This window comes from Symphodus melops (genome assembly GCF_947650265.1).
Source record: "Symphodus melops genome assembly, chromosome: 13".
NCBI lineage: Eukaryota > Metazoa > Chordata > Actinopteri > Labriformes > Labridae > Symphodus > Symphodus melops.
In genome coordinates, this window is record NC_136703.1 from 1,411,635 (window position 1) to 1,424,996 (window position 13,362).

The following is a 13,362-nucleotide window of genomic DNA, read 5'->3' on the forward strand; positions in this document are numbered from 1 at the left end:
TAAAAAAAAGTCTTGAGGGGGAAAAACCATCTTCAGAATTAGAGCATTTCTTACCTTTGCCTCGGCTGAGGGATTCAAAGAAGTCGTGACGTGTGAACTGAGGCTCGTCCTGACTGATGCTCCCAGCACGGGACGGCGACACGTTGGTGACGACGTCGCCTCTTGGCGTCCTCTTCAAAACCAACTGAGCCATGTTGAGCGAATAGAGGCGAATGTCTTTCACCAACACTTGCAGCTTCTCCCCTTCCGATTCCTGCCCTGTCACAAAGTTCTGGATGGCGATGCTTCCCAGGTGTCCGACCAACAGCTCAGGGTGTCCAGGTTTCCGGGGGATGGACACGACGGGGGACTCGATGCTGACGTTGAGCGTCAGCTTCACAAAGAATGTATCCAGCGTGGGCTCGGGTTCCTCCATGGAAAGATCCTCCTCGTCCTCAAACGGATAATTCCAGCTCTGACTTTGAGTTCGGGATCTCCGCGAGGGAGTCTCAAAGAGCGACACCATACCGCTGTACTCTGCCGTCTTGGACGCCAGGACCGTTGACACTTTGGTGGCAGCGCTTTTCAACATGGAGCGGAAATTGTCTTCCACCTCGTTGGCCGACAGACTGAGCTCCTTCAGAAATTTGGCCGAGTGGTTGTAGTGCAAGGACGCCATTTCAAGTTTCAACGAGCACTCGCCGTGGGATTTCTCCAGAAGGCGGAAGTTTAAAGCCTCTGAGGGGGAACCTCCCGTGTCGGCGAGGAAAGCCAACCCACCGAGAGCCGACGGGCTGTCCTCAACGCTGCCTATGCTGACCACAAACTGGCTCCGCCCTCCTTCCTGAGTCAAGTCCACCAACTGCATCGACCCGAGTGAACCATTGACGTCCAGCCGACTCCCCATGGACACGTTGACTTTGGTCCCGGTAATGCTCGCCGTGGCAATCTTCAACCCTTTCTTCTCGGCGCCCAGAACGGTGCCGGTGGACACGGTGCGAAGGAGCAGCAGGTTGAGGCGGTGGATCTCCACAGTCAGCTCTTTGTTTTGGTCATACGTGGCCTGAAACGTCTCGTCCCCGTCTTCCTGGTTGGGTTGCGTTGATTGCTGTTGCGACGACGCCGTGGCGCTTTCTTCTTTGGGGAAAGACTTCTGGAGGAACTTGAGGAGCTCCACCATGGTCTCAGGGTTGAGAATGATGTCCAAGTTGTTGACTTGCATCGTTGTCACCTGGAGGGAACTGTCCAGGTTCATGGAGGGGCAGTCGGAGCTGACGAACTGGTACTCCAGCTTTATCAGGGCCTCCTGGTCTTTGATGAAGGAACTGAAGGGGGACAGCCGATCAACGCCGGATGACATCCCCGGGTCCTGATGCTGCGGAGACTTCCCGTCGGACGACACAGGCGACGAAGGCTGGCTCTCTCGGAGGCTGCCTGTGGGTATGTCAAAACTGAGGTGCTTATGAGACGCGACAAGAAGGTCGAAATCTGAGCCGTAGGTCTGCAAGGTGTCAACCAGCAGAAGACCGTGGACGGTCAGCGAGACTTCGGCGTCGTAAGGACGTTTGACGAAATGAGCATTCGTGCCGAACACCTTAAGAACAGATATGTAGCGGCCATCGCTCTCCACGCCAAGCTGCATGTAGTTGATGTTGAATTCCGCCAACAGCAGGCGGGACTCCACCAAGACTTCCCGCGTGTGCTGCTCTAAAGTCATCACGCTCTGGGTCAGGTTCTTCGCCGAGCCCTGCAGCTTCCAGGAGCTGTCGTCTCTCTGAAAGATCTTGTCATGGCGGAGGGTGAGAGGGTCAGGAGACCTCGCACTCTGCCCGCTCTCTCGACCTTCGTCCTCGTCACTCGCGGGCGGACTGCTCAGCCTCGCCAAACAGCTCCTGAGGGCGGTCATCTTCTCCAGGTTGATGTGGACCTTGAGGTCCGGCAGGGTTCCCGAGAGCACGGCTCCAGGCAGCTGCGGGTCCGACGTGTAGCGCAGCCTCTGCTCGAGCTGCAGCAGCACGTTGAACTTCTCCACCACATGAGTGGGTCCCACCTCACTCTCCTGGAGATGTTTCCAGTTGTCCTTGCAGCGTCCCACCATGATCTGCAAGTCCTTAAAGGACAAGGAGTACTTTTCGTAAAGCTTCCGGCTGTACGCGTTTATGCTCTCAGGGGATCTGAGGTTGGGGAGCTCAGAGCTTTTGAGCTGTTCCTTCTGAGGCACGTCGAGCTCGGGCGGCGGAGACTCGGGCGGGGTTGCGAGCGGCGTCTGGAAGTCATCGTCGCTCATGTCTTCTCTTTCAGGTTGGGACGCTTTTGAGCTAACTTTAGCGTCATCTTCAGGGAAAGAGAAAAACAAACAGCGAACATGTTAGAAACGACTTTAGGCACAGAATTGAGACGTTCGGGTTTCGTGTTTTGAGCGGGAACTTCTGGATCGTTTTACCCTGAGAGTTGGTCAGGAGGATTCGGCCCAAATCGACAACGACAAGCATCGGGTCTCCTGACTGGAAGTCATCAGGGAAAATCACCTGGGGCGCACATATGTCCAGCTTCATTGTCCAACGCTTACTGTTCTCCTGCAAAGGAATTACACACACAGTGTCAAGACGTCATGAACAGCCATTTATCAAATGAAACAATCCGATGACTCGTCCTTACAATAAACTCTCCCACGAGGAGCTGATCGATGGTTTGACGGATCTCGGCCTTGGTCTGCATCTTCAGTTTGTTGTATTGCCTCCTGGCAGCTTCTGCCACTCTCAGCTCCAGCTCCGACTGATAGCCAAAACCTGGTTATGAATGAAATTAATTTACGCATCCAATAAGCAGGTACAGTTCATAAATCAACCCCCATCCCTCCTCTAATCCCAGTCCAAAGTACATGAGAAACGATGCCAGGGTCACTTGGTTGAAAGAAAACGTGACGTGACCCTCAAGAGGTGTAAAAATATCAGCCAATGGTGAAGAGATAAAAGGTCACATGTGAGGTCACCATTTGTTCCAAACAATGAACAACAAATATGTTGTTAGACTTTTTGAAGTTTTGTAACACGTCAAGGAAATACTTTAAGATTTATTTTTGGTCTTTTTTTTAACTTTATTGTAGAGACAGAATGACGGAGAAAGACAAGAGAGCGGGGAAAGACGGATCTGAAACTGGGCCGCGTGCATGGAGGACTCCGACCTCTGTACACTTACCTGAGGTATGCACTCTTCCTTTGTAGAAGAACTCGGTCACTTTTTTGATTGCTTGCGGGTTATAGATGATGTTCAGCGGACTCGTGTTCACTTCCAGTCGTCTCTCGAACTTGCACCTCACAGGATTGCGCTCGTAAATCATCTCGAACACGGGTGGCGAAGAGCACTCTGCGACACGAACAAAGACAAAAGAGGTCAACTAGAAAGAAACGTTTCCTTACGAATGCCCACCCGATCTGCTCAGAGACGTGAAGGGTGGGTCGGCTTCTCCTGGACGACTGAAATGTTCGATCACGAGACAAAAACACTGGATGACAGTAACATTGATGATTACAGCTGCTCCTTACAGAGCGATCGTTTGACCATATGTCTCAGCGTTGTGATTGCACGCTCGGTGCAGAACGGTCAGTAATGAGAAGGTCGTAATGAGGTCACAGAAATTATGACTGCATATTTAATCCAATCAAGAGTGAAACTCTTACCGGAGGTATTGCTGGACTGGCACGATTGTTGGTTTGTGGTTAAAACTAGTTTGTCCTACAAGAAGAGAAATGATTGAAAAACATCAGAAGTGTAAAATGAAACGTGTTTACAGATTTAGATTTGTACTGAAGTGTTTGTTCCTTTGCGTACCGTTTTGGGATAAACCAGGACGGGGAAGATGGTGCCCTGCGTGGTCAAGTCTCTCAGGAACAAACCGCCCAGCTTCACAGACAGCAGGGACGACTCAGAGCGTGGGAGAGACTCCAACATCACCTTCACCCCTGTGGAAGACGAAGGCGCGGAAAAATTCAAATCACGTTCAAGCAAGTACCCGAGCTAAAAAGCCTAAACACTGAAGCTACAGTGTCCACCACATGCAGAGCTGGCTAAACACTGAAGCTACAGTGTCCACCACATGCAGAGCTGGCTAAACACTGAAGCTACAGTGTCCACCACATGCAGAGCTGGCTAAACACTGAAGCTACAGTGTCCACCACATGCAGAGCTGGCTAAACACTGAAGCTACAGTGTCCACCACATGCAGAGCTGGCTAAACACTGAAGCTACAGTGTCCACCACATGCAGAGCTGGCTAAACACTGAAGCTACAGTGTCCACCACATGCAGAGCTGGCTAAACACTGAAGCTACTGTGTGAGCATCCACTCTAGAGAGGAGGAGGGGGGGGGGGGTCTGTATACCTGAGAATTCCAGCTGGATGACGCCGCTCTCATGCAGCGTGCCCTCCTTCCTGTCCTGGTGGAAGAGAGTAACTCCGCCTTTCTCCAGAAGGAACTCGAGCCGGGCGAACAAGTGATCCCGTCTGGTGAACGTGTTCAGAGTGTGAGAGTCCTCCAGAGGATCAAACAAGTCCTCTGTCTCTGCTGGAGACGGATGAAAACGACAGTCAGAGGGTCGGTCTGGACTCTTTCACGCTGATCTAGTAAAAATCTACACAAGTGAAAAGTCACTTTCTCACCGAGGATATCCCAGGTGGACGGACTTGGCAGGAGATCTTCAGGCCTGTCTGGATCCTGAGACTCTCCATACCAGCCTCCCCAGCCCGGGAACCAGGACTGCAGGTACTGGATCATCCCTGAGCTGCCACTCTTGGGGATGGATGCAGGAGGCGGACAGAGCTGGACGTCACCGCTGGGCTCTCGCACGTTCTGGAAGAGGGGACAGAGGAAGGACGCCGGGTAACTCAAAAGACACGTGAAGGAGAAGCATAAAAATGTTTGAGTGTTGTCGTTAACAAGATCAAGAACAGGAGCTCATGTGTAATACCTCTGCGATCTCTTCCTGCTTTCGAAACCAGTCGTGGACAATCTCTCGGAGACTCTGCAGCTCCTCCAGCGTCTGCTCCTCCTCAACACGCTCCAGCTCGCTCTGTTTGACAAAAACAACAAAAAGTAAACGTCATCAGATCGGAAATGTGTGCTGAACGGGACAGAAGGGGGGCGTATAACCAAGTCCCAAACCTGTCCCCCCCCCCCTTTAGTTTCTGATACACCTCATCAGAACGACAGATAATTAGAGTCAACCTCTCTGCACACTTTTTCAACGGCAGATTTAGAAAGGGGGACCTGAACATCCTCTTCCTGGGTTGATTATTTATCCTTCCTGTCCTCAGAACAACTCCGGTATCTGAGGAGAGGGAAGCCTGTGGCAGCTAGCTTAGCATGTTGTCACTGCGACCCGACTCCGGATAGGTGCAGGATGACGGATGGACATTTTGAAGATTATCCAGATCCTGCGTAACTTTTACAGCAGCATTGTTATTGAAAGCATCCTCAGCGGCTCACTAACGGTCCGGTTTGGAAATCTCACAGTGCAGGAGGAGAAACCTCCGGACACCGTGCAGGTAGGGTGATTGGTATCAGCGTCACCAGGGACCCCACAGGTCATCCTGCTGCCAGTCTTACTGTCTCTGTTTTAATGTTTGTATTCATATTTATATTTCCTGTTTTTTAACTTACTGTCCTGCGTCTACCTCTCGCACATGTTTTCCATTGTAAATGACGATAAAGTAAGCGTGTGTCTGAGTGCCGTACCTCCTCCTGAGGACTCAGCGGGATTCCTTTCAACCTCCTGAAGTAGAGGCTGGTGTACGTCTGAGCGTCTCGCGCTCGCTGCAGGGCGAACTCCCAGCTGCCTCGCCGTCTCTGCTCCCTGATCTCATGCAGGTTGGCCTGGATGGCGAACATCCACCACAGCCGGCAGCTGCAGGACAAACAATGTGACAGATTCAAAGATTAAAAGCTTTATTGCACAAACAGTTATTGTTCTGAACGGCGACAGTGAAAAAAAAAGGACGTTTGGGACTTTTTGACTTTCAATCTTGCTTTCAGAGAAGTTTGAGAGCGGAGTTATTGTGTTGACCTACTTTCCAGTGATAGGGACTTTGGGCCTCCACTTCCTGTACAGCATCTCTCGCTCCCGCCGGTCCAGCTCTTTCAGGAAGGCCATGATCTGCTGGTACTGGATCTAATAAACACACAGTCAGTGATCTGTCTGCATGCTCCTCTAACGTAACTCAATTAGCCGAATATTAAGTATCTGCCAGATGTCACACAGGTTATTTAAAGGATGGTAAAATTAGATCACCTCAAAGATGACACATGAAAAATAAACCCGTCATAATAATGGTCACGTGTTCATACAGACCTGCGACAGGCGTAAGGACATTGGCTCCAGCTGGACCTGGCCTTCGATCCGGGGCGTGTTTCTGGACCTCAGAGGCTCCTTGGAGGTGTTTCTTCTGAGCAGCACGGACGCACACACCGGTTCAAAAATGTACTGATGCTCCCGGCTCTGCATGCACTGGGTCATCGCTTCCTGCAGGGTCACAAAATATCAATACTTAGACACACCTTGGGAGACTGTATAACCCTGGGTGATGAATTTGCATCCTCACTCAACATTACAGAGGTCGTGTTGCATGTCTTGAAGCTGCTCTTTATTTATTTCATTATCATTTATTGTCAATTTAAAGGTCACATATTATTCAAACACACTTCCCCATGTTCCTCCAACTCTAACATGTGTCTCTAGTCCGTCTCCCAATCCCCCAATAATGAGAAAAATGTGTACTCAGAGATGTTCCCTTCATGACATCACAAAGGGCAGTAGCCCCTCCCCCAGGTGGGTGACACTCCCACAGCTAGGTGTTTGTTCTGCCCTCTGAGTCTGCCTTCTCACCGTAAACAATAGGACATGGAGCCAGAAAGCAGCGAGTACACCCGAGCCCTTCCAGAGAGGGGGCGTGGTCAGACACAGCTCATTTACATATTTAAAGCTACAGACACAGAAACAGCCTGTTCTGAGCAGGGCTGAAATAGAGGGGTTTATAGACATGATCAAATACAGGATCAGAGTGGATTTACAACAACACACTTCACACACACGATGAAGAGGAGCGAGGACACTGATTTCACCTGAAGAAGAGGAGGTCATGTGACCTTTAAACTTATAAATGATTTCATAAAAAATAAATAAATTCTGCATAAAACAACTGAATCCTCTGAGGTTACTTGAGGGGCTTTTCCAGCTTCTTCACATCTCACTCCAAGTTCAAAACAACAAATCAATATATTTCATGACGGCCTGCTGCCTCGTGCTGCTGAAGGATCTGTACTCTGGAGTCTGAATGGTTGAGTTGGGTCGATCATAATTCAGGACAAACCGTGTGAAAAACAACGGCGTGCTGAAGCTGCAGAGTGCAGCGCAGGCCTGCAGCTCTCACACTGCACGCAGAGAAGCCTCCTCTCTGTTAAAGGTCACTGACCTGGATCTGATTGGCGGGCAGCTTTCCCAGCATCTCGCATTCTGTGTCCCAGTAGACACTGAAGTCCTCGATCTCCAGCTGCTTCTGTCTGAGCAGCCTCTGCGCCTGTGAAAGAGAATCCCAGTTCACCTCAAATGTTCTTCGTTCTACTGAGACGGGACTTCACAGTCTGATAAATATGTTCGACAGACATTAAAGCTACCGAGTCATCAGTTAAAGAAACCCGCCGTGCACCGGAAACAAACATCGTCAGTGATATTTTAACTAATAAAGCCTTAAAGGAGATCTAATATGCTCGAATCAGAACGGAGAGTTAAGTTCTCACTCGCTCCCGCGCAGCTCTTTCAAGGACACGCCCACCAGGAAGCTCACACACACACACACACACACACACACACACACACACACACACACACACACACACACACACACACACACACACACACACACACACACACACACACACACACACACACACACACACACACACACACACACACACACACACACACACACACACACACACACACTTCCCAGCGACGACTAACAGATCTGGCCAATCAGAGGAGAGTGGGCACGAGGGGGCGGGCCTTAAAGACACTGAAGGATCTACCTGACGTGAGTATCAGATGAATTCAGAGGTTTTTTAGCTTCACATTTGACTTCCAGACTTCATGTTGAACGTGGGTTCGATAGATCTCCTTTAATGAAACGAGCTCTCGTGTTTAAAACGCCTCGTAGCGACCGCTTACCGACTCTTTGGAAGGATTCTGAGCTGAAACGTTGTTGATGCAGACGCCAAAGGAAAAGGGTTTCTCCGGGTTGGAGAAGTCGTCTTCAAATCGAAGATGCACATCTTGAATTTTCAGCTACAAAACAAAACCAGAAAAAAACAAAACGTCAGTAACTCAGAGTCCATAGAAAACATTGAGTCCACGCTGAGGCGTTAGAAGGGTTACCTCGATGTTTTCCACGATCCTGGTGACCACGGAGGCGGTGGCGGAGTACCAGTAAGACTCTCCTCTCTGATCACACTCACTCTGCAGGAGACGGACACACACACCCTCATTAACACTGTTAGTGTGCTGTTTATACTGAGACTCACAGAGTGCTGCTTTTTACAGAAACCACTGCTCTGGTCAGGAGAGCTGGGGCGGGATTATGAAGATTTACAATCATTGCTTGGAGTCATTACAAACATCTATGCCGCACACACTTCAGCTTGTCTTTTGTCCCTGAGAGTCTGTGGTGATCTTGAAGCCACATCAGGTCACATTTTCTGACCTGAACTTTTAATCCACCTACTTTAAATTTGTCTTCGAGAGCCTTGAGGAGGCGTTTTTTGCGCTCGCTCTCCTCCTCCTTCTCCTTCTCGCTGTCGTACTCCTGCAGCTGGGCGGGGCCGATGATCAGGTTGAGCTGGGACATGGAGATGACCCACGGGTCGCTGTGAGGCCGGTAGAAAGGGATCTGCAGAGTAATCTTTCCAATGAAGCCTGATGAAGACAAACGGAGAGTCGGGTCACTCAAAAAGAAAACTCAGGCCGAGGTCATTCCAGATAATCTCATTCTGGATAATCCCACTGATGTATGGACATTTGAAGTGCACACACCTGTGGTGCTGCTCGTGTTCAAACCTGGAGCTTCTCTTTAAAGTTAGTGATGCAGCTGTCAATATAACCGTCTGACGGTGCTGATTCATGTCGTCAAACAGAACGATCAAATCCAAACGTGTTTATATGAAGAAGAGGAAGATTTACTTTATTCATCCCTGAAGGGGAACGAGGTTTTTACACTCTGTGAATCATGAAACACACATAGGCTGATCGGTGCCTTGCTCAAGGGCGCCTCAACAGTGCCCAGGAAGTTGCCTGGCATCTCTCCAGTTAACAAACCAGATTTTTTGTTCCGCACAGCGACTCGAACTGTGACTAGATTTAGTATTTCCTTACACACGGAGTATTTAGTCATAAAGTTTATCCTGCATGTAAATCCAAATCTGGGAATTGTAGTTCCGAGAGGAAACTAGACCCAAACAAAACAAAAAAGAAGAAACGAATCCAAAAGAATTCACGTGAACTAAAAGTCCTCGAGCAGAGTTTCCTCATCGTAACCATGGTGACGAGCGCTCCACACATGCAGCCGTTCCTGTGTTTCTGGTTTTTCACTTTGTTGTAGGTTCTGGTCTAGGTGGGGTCCCCATCAGGGGGGGTGAGGACTACACCTGGACCCAGAGTAGTCCTCATCCTCATTTTCACCTGAACGTGTCACGACTGATTTCATGACATTGTAAATAACTGTTTGGAGTGATTCTTTCATAAGAGAGTGACGTGATGAACGAGGGTCCGCTCACAGGCACTCACTGAGCGAGGTCTCGCCACGAGCTCGTCTTCAGACACTCAGCATGAAGAACGCAGCTCCGACCTAATGACATTAAAGCTCACCTCACCAGACGGGAAAATCCTGATTTGATTTCTCGTGGACGGGACACAGAGAGTTCAGAGGTCATGAGAGGAGGGACTAAAGTTCGAGGCAGAAACGTTCTGACAGTCTGTCCGTGTTTCTGTCCCGTCTGCAGGATCGTGGCCTGGAAGTATCGGAAATCTTTAAAACAGACTTTACTCTGTCTGACGCTCCGAACACAAACGTTAGTCTGTCTTCTGAATCTAAATGTTTGATGTGAGCATTTTAACGAGCGAATATTAATTTGAGTATAATTTATGAAATGACCTTCGGCAGTGTGTGAAGAGCAGAGAAGAGAAGAGCGCCGGCTGTGCACGCCGGAGTGTGTGCATGATGCGTGTGTTCGCTGAGAAGAGACGCGCTGCATGCCTTTCCTGTCTCCATGACAACGGCCGTGTCGTCTGACCGACACTGCTCCATTCCTGTGCACTGTGTGTTTTTTTTTTTATTGTTTTTTTTCGGTCGTTTATTTCCCGATCAGACACGGAGCGAAGAGGATGTGAGAACAAGAAACTCTGTGAGAATATCAAACATCTGGAAAAGAGCGCCGGTGACCTCATCAGCGCTCTTTGAAGACTTTGAAGTTGAGCAGTTGTCTCGTCGCGGCTGCACAAAGAAGACGGCGAGCTGTAAACGCTCTCTGCTCATTAAAACCCTGAAGAAAGACGCTGGCACTAAAAAATAAATAAATAAATACAAAGGAGGTGGAAACATGTTGTTGTTGGTACAGATGAGTAAAGTTTTGAGATCCTCCTGCTCGCTGACAACAAATAAAGGTGGACCAATCACATTCACCTGAGCAGTCCACAGACTGTTCAATAAATGAGCAGCCTTCACCTGTAGGAGGACACCTGAGTGTAAAGACAGTCTCACCTGCTTTGACTTCAAAGGGCAGGTCAAACTCTTGGAGAGCATCTTTTCTTAAAGGGAGGTTTTCCAGCTCGACCGCACCTGAGGAACGACAGGAAATACACAAACACTGACTTTACGATGACACACATCTCTGAATGACCGAAGACCAAACGAAGGTTTCTAACAGTTTTTAAACAGTTTAAAAAGATGTGTGTGTGCGGTGGGGGGCAGAGCAGGGGGGGTTCTTTCTATCTAAATGAGTGGCTGAGGAAGGAGGGTGTTTAATGCCCTGCACACAGACTGGAAGGACTCCTGAGACTGTCAGTTATCTGTTGGAAACAATGACAAAACGTGCACGAAGCAGCACCTGTTAAACTGGTTAAGCACTGAGCAAAGTCAACAGCGTGCATGCAGACAATCCCCCACGTAGTTCAAGTTCAAGTGGCACCTGCAGCCTCTGCTCTTAAAATGCCGGATTCCAATGTATTCGCTTGGAACGACATGCAGGAGAGGAGCCACAGGTCGGACCAGATGGGCTGTGCAACCGATCGGCTGCCGACGCCCCGACACGTCGCTCACTCTGATTAGAGATGCACAGAAATGCATCAGAGACAGAGACAGAGAGAGAGAGAGAGAGAGAGAGAGAGAGGGGTATGGCATGCAGGCAATGACGCACTAACCACTAGGCCACCCCCCCCCCCTTTGATACCAGGACTTTATCAAACTGGCCTCACCACTCACGCAGCATCACAAACACGTGTTGACCTAAAACAATCTGATTCTCATCGAGAAGACGAGGACAGAGGAGAAGAAATAAATAAATGTTCTTTAACATCCAGCACGTCACCTTTCAGCAGGGCGATGGAGAGCTGGTCCGTGTTCAGGTTGCTGACATACTTTCCGAGGTACGTGTTCAGCACCCAGGCGACCAGACCTTCCAACATCCTGTCGGCTCCACGAGGACGACCGCCACTCCTGAGAAATCACCTCCAGGTGGTAGCCCCCACTGTGGTGCGTTCAAAGTCTGATAAACCCAAAACACACACACACACACACACACACACACACACACACACACACACAGTTGTGTTAGAGAGGAATGAATGCACTATGTCTAACTTGCAACAATAAGAAGATAAAAAGTTGTTTCGGTGCAGTTGGGAGTCTTCCTGATACGTTGTGAACTATGGGACTTGTATTGACCTTGTTGTGCTTCAACGCAGACGTCTGCTGCACATCGTTTGGTTTTTACTCGAGACTGTATCAAGATTTAACATCAAAGTGAAAGTAGCTCAAACTGAAAGCAAAACTCAGACACGTGCTTGTTTATGAAACCACTAAAAAACAACAGAAGAAGAATATAAAGACTAATCTCTAGTTCAGGTACGATGTGTAGGAGGACATCAGCATCATACATTATGAAGGGTTGCAGAAACAAAAAATAATTAATAAACAATACATTGTAATGTATTATCTAGTTATAATCAGTTGATATGTGTCTGTTGAAAACCAATTATTTTGCTCTACCTTCACTCATTTACTTCACTATTCGTTTCTCTTGTATTTTGTCACTGCTGTCTTACACATGTTTTGTATTGTCAGATCGTTTTTGTGCTTTATTTGTCATGTATATTTCACCTGTTAAAATAAATAAATTAATATTGCACCGTACGAAATGTAAACTATTGCAGAAACATAAATACTTGCAGAGAATGAGTAAATTATAGCAGAAACATAAAAGTATTTAAATGTGGATAAATTCAGATTATTAGCCTTTAGATCACAGCTGATTAAAAGCTCAACTTTGATCCACAAACAGGACTTATCAGGAGGGTAGATCACAGCAGGTTAAATCACCTGTCACAGGTTGGCAGGCTGACAAACACTTTAACATTTATTTAAAGTTAGCAGCTAGCATCACACCGCTAATCAGGATCTTTTTATGTGAAAATAAATAAATGAACTCACCACCTGAAGACGACAAAGTCCATGTCAGTCCAGTCTAAAGCCAGAACCAGTATGTGGTCCTGTCCTGTCAGACATGGACAAGGTTGTGATCCAAACTTAGCTAGCCGCTTAGCTTCAAACTAGCATGCGCAGTTTGAGCAGAAAACAAAAACAAAAATAAACAAACAGCGGGCGGGAAATTTATCGTCTGGTGTCAAACTGGCCCAGAGTCGTTTTCACAGAAAACAAATTAAATCCTCCCAGAATGCTGAAGAAGTCTCTTCGGAGTTGTGTGTGTGTGTGTGTGTGTGTGTGTGTCCGCTTCATAAATAAACGCACTTCCGTACTAGCGCTGAACTTCCAACACACACTTCCGGTCACGTGACAAAAACAAACCATTCCTCTTGTGTTGCATTCAAATGAATCGGGATAAACGGACAGTCAAACAACACAGTTAGATTATGATACGATAAAAAATAACTTTAGGAATTATTTATTATTTTTATCTGAGGAATTTAAAATAGGCTTGGATGGGAAACGTCAAAGTATCGTGGCTTGACCTTTTTTTTTAATTAATAATCAAAAGTGCATTTTTACATGATTATGTAAGTTATTTAGGGTCTCTTAATCTTTAAAAATGTTACAGACAAATTAC

At 48.0% G+C, this 13,362-nt stretch overlaps 1 protein-coding gene across 1 annotated transcript in view; it reads right to left on the reverse strand.

Moving 5' to 3' along the window:
* Nucleotides 1-13,076, reverse strand: part of vps13d (vacuolar protein sorting 13 homolog D) — a gene marked incomplete at its 3' end in the record, with an annotated part of 32,379 nt that extends 19,303 nt beyond the window's left edge. The window contains exons 1-19 of the mRNA XM_079360054.1: nucleotides 12,729-13,076; nucleotides 11,608-11,784; nucleotides 10,782-10,859; nucleotides 8,751-8,941; nucleotides 8,405-8,485; nucleotides 8,198-8,314; nucleotides 7,446-7,550; nucleotides 6,326-6,496; nucleotides 6,045-6,145; nucleotides 5,713-5,881; nucleotides 4,946-5,047; nucleotides 4,638-4,827; nucleotides 4,360-4,542; nucleotides 3,811-3,941; nucleotides 3,660-3,714; nucleotides 3,178-3,345; nucleotides 2,638-2,768; nucleotides 2,423-2,555; nucleotides 55-2,313 (exon numbers count right to left, since the gene is read on the reverse strand). Coding sequence (XP_079216180.1) covers nucleotides 55-2,313; nucleotides 2,423-2,555; nucleotides 2,638-2,768; nucleotides 3,178-3,345; nucleotides 3,660-3,714; nucleotides 3,811-3,941; nucleotides 4,360-4,542; nucleotides 4,638-4,827; nucleotides 4,946-5,047; nucleotides 5,713-5,881; nucleotides 6,045-6,145; nucleotides 6,326-6,496; nucleotides 7,446-7,550; nucleotides 8,198-8,314; nucleotides 8,405-8,485; nucleotides 8,751-8,941; nucleotides 10,782-10,859; nucleotides 11,608-11,704 — 4,462 coding nt within the window. The 5' untranslated portion in view covers nucleotides 11,705-11,784; nucleotides 12,729-13,076. The remainder of the gene's footprint in view (nucleotides 1-54; nucleotides 2,314-2,422; nucleotides 2,556-2,637; nucleotides 2,769-3,177; nucleotides 3,346-3,659; nucleotides 3,715-3,810; nucleotides 3,942-4,359; nucleotides 4,543-4,637; nucleotides 4,828-4,945; nucleotides 5,048-5,712; nucleotides 5,882-6,044; nucleotides 6,146-6,325; nucleotides 6,497-7,445; nucleotides 7,551-8,197; nucleotides 8,315-8,404; nucleotides 8,486-8,750; nucleotides 8,942-10,781; nucleotides 10,860-11,607; nucleotides 11,785-12,728) is intronic.
* Nucleotides 13,077-13,362: the final 286 nt, after the last annotated feature.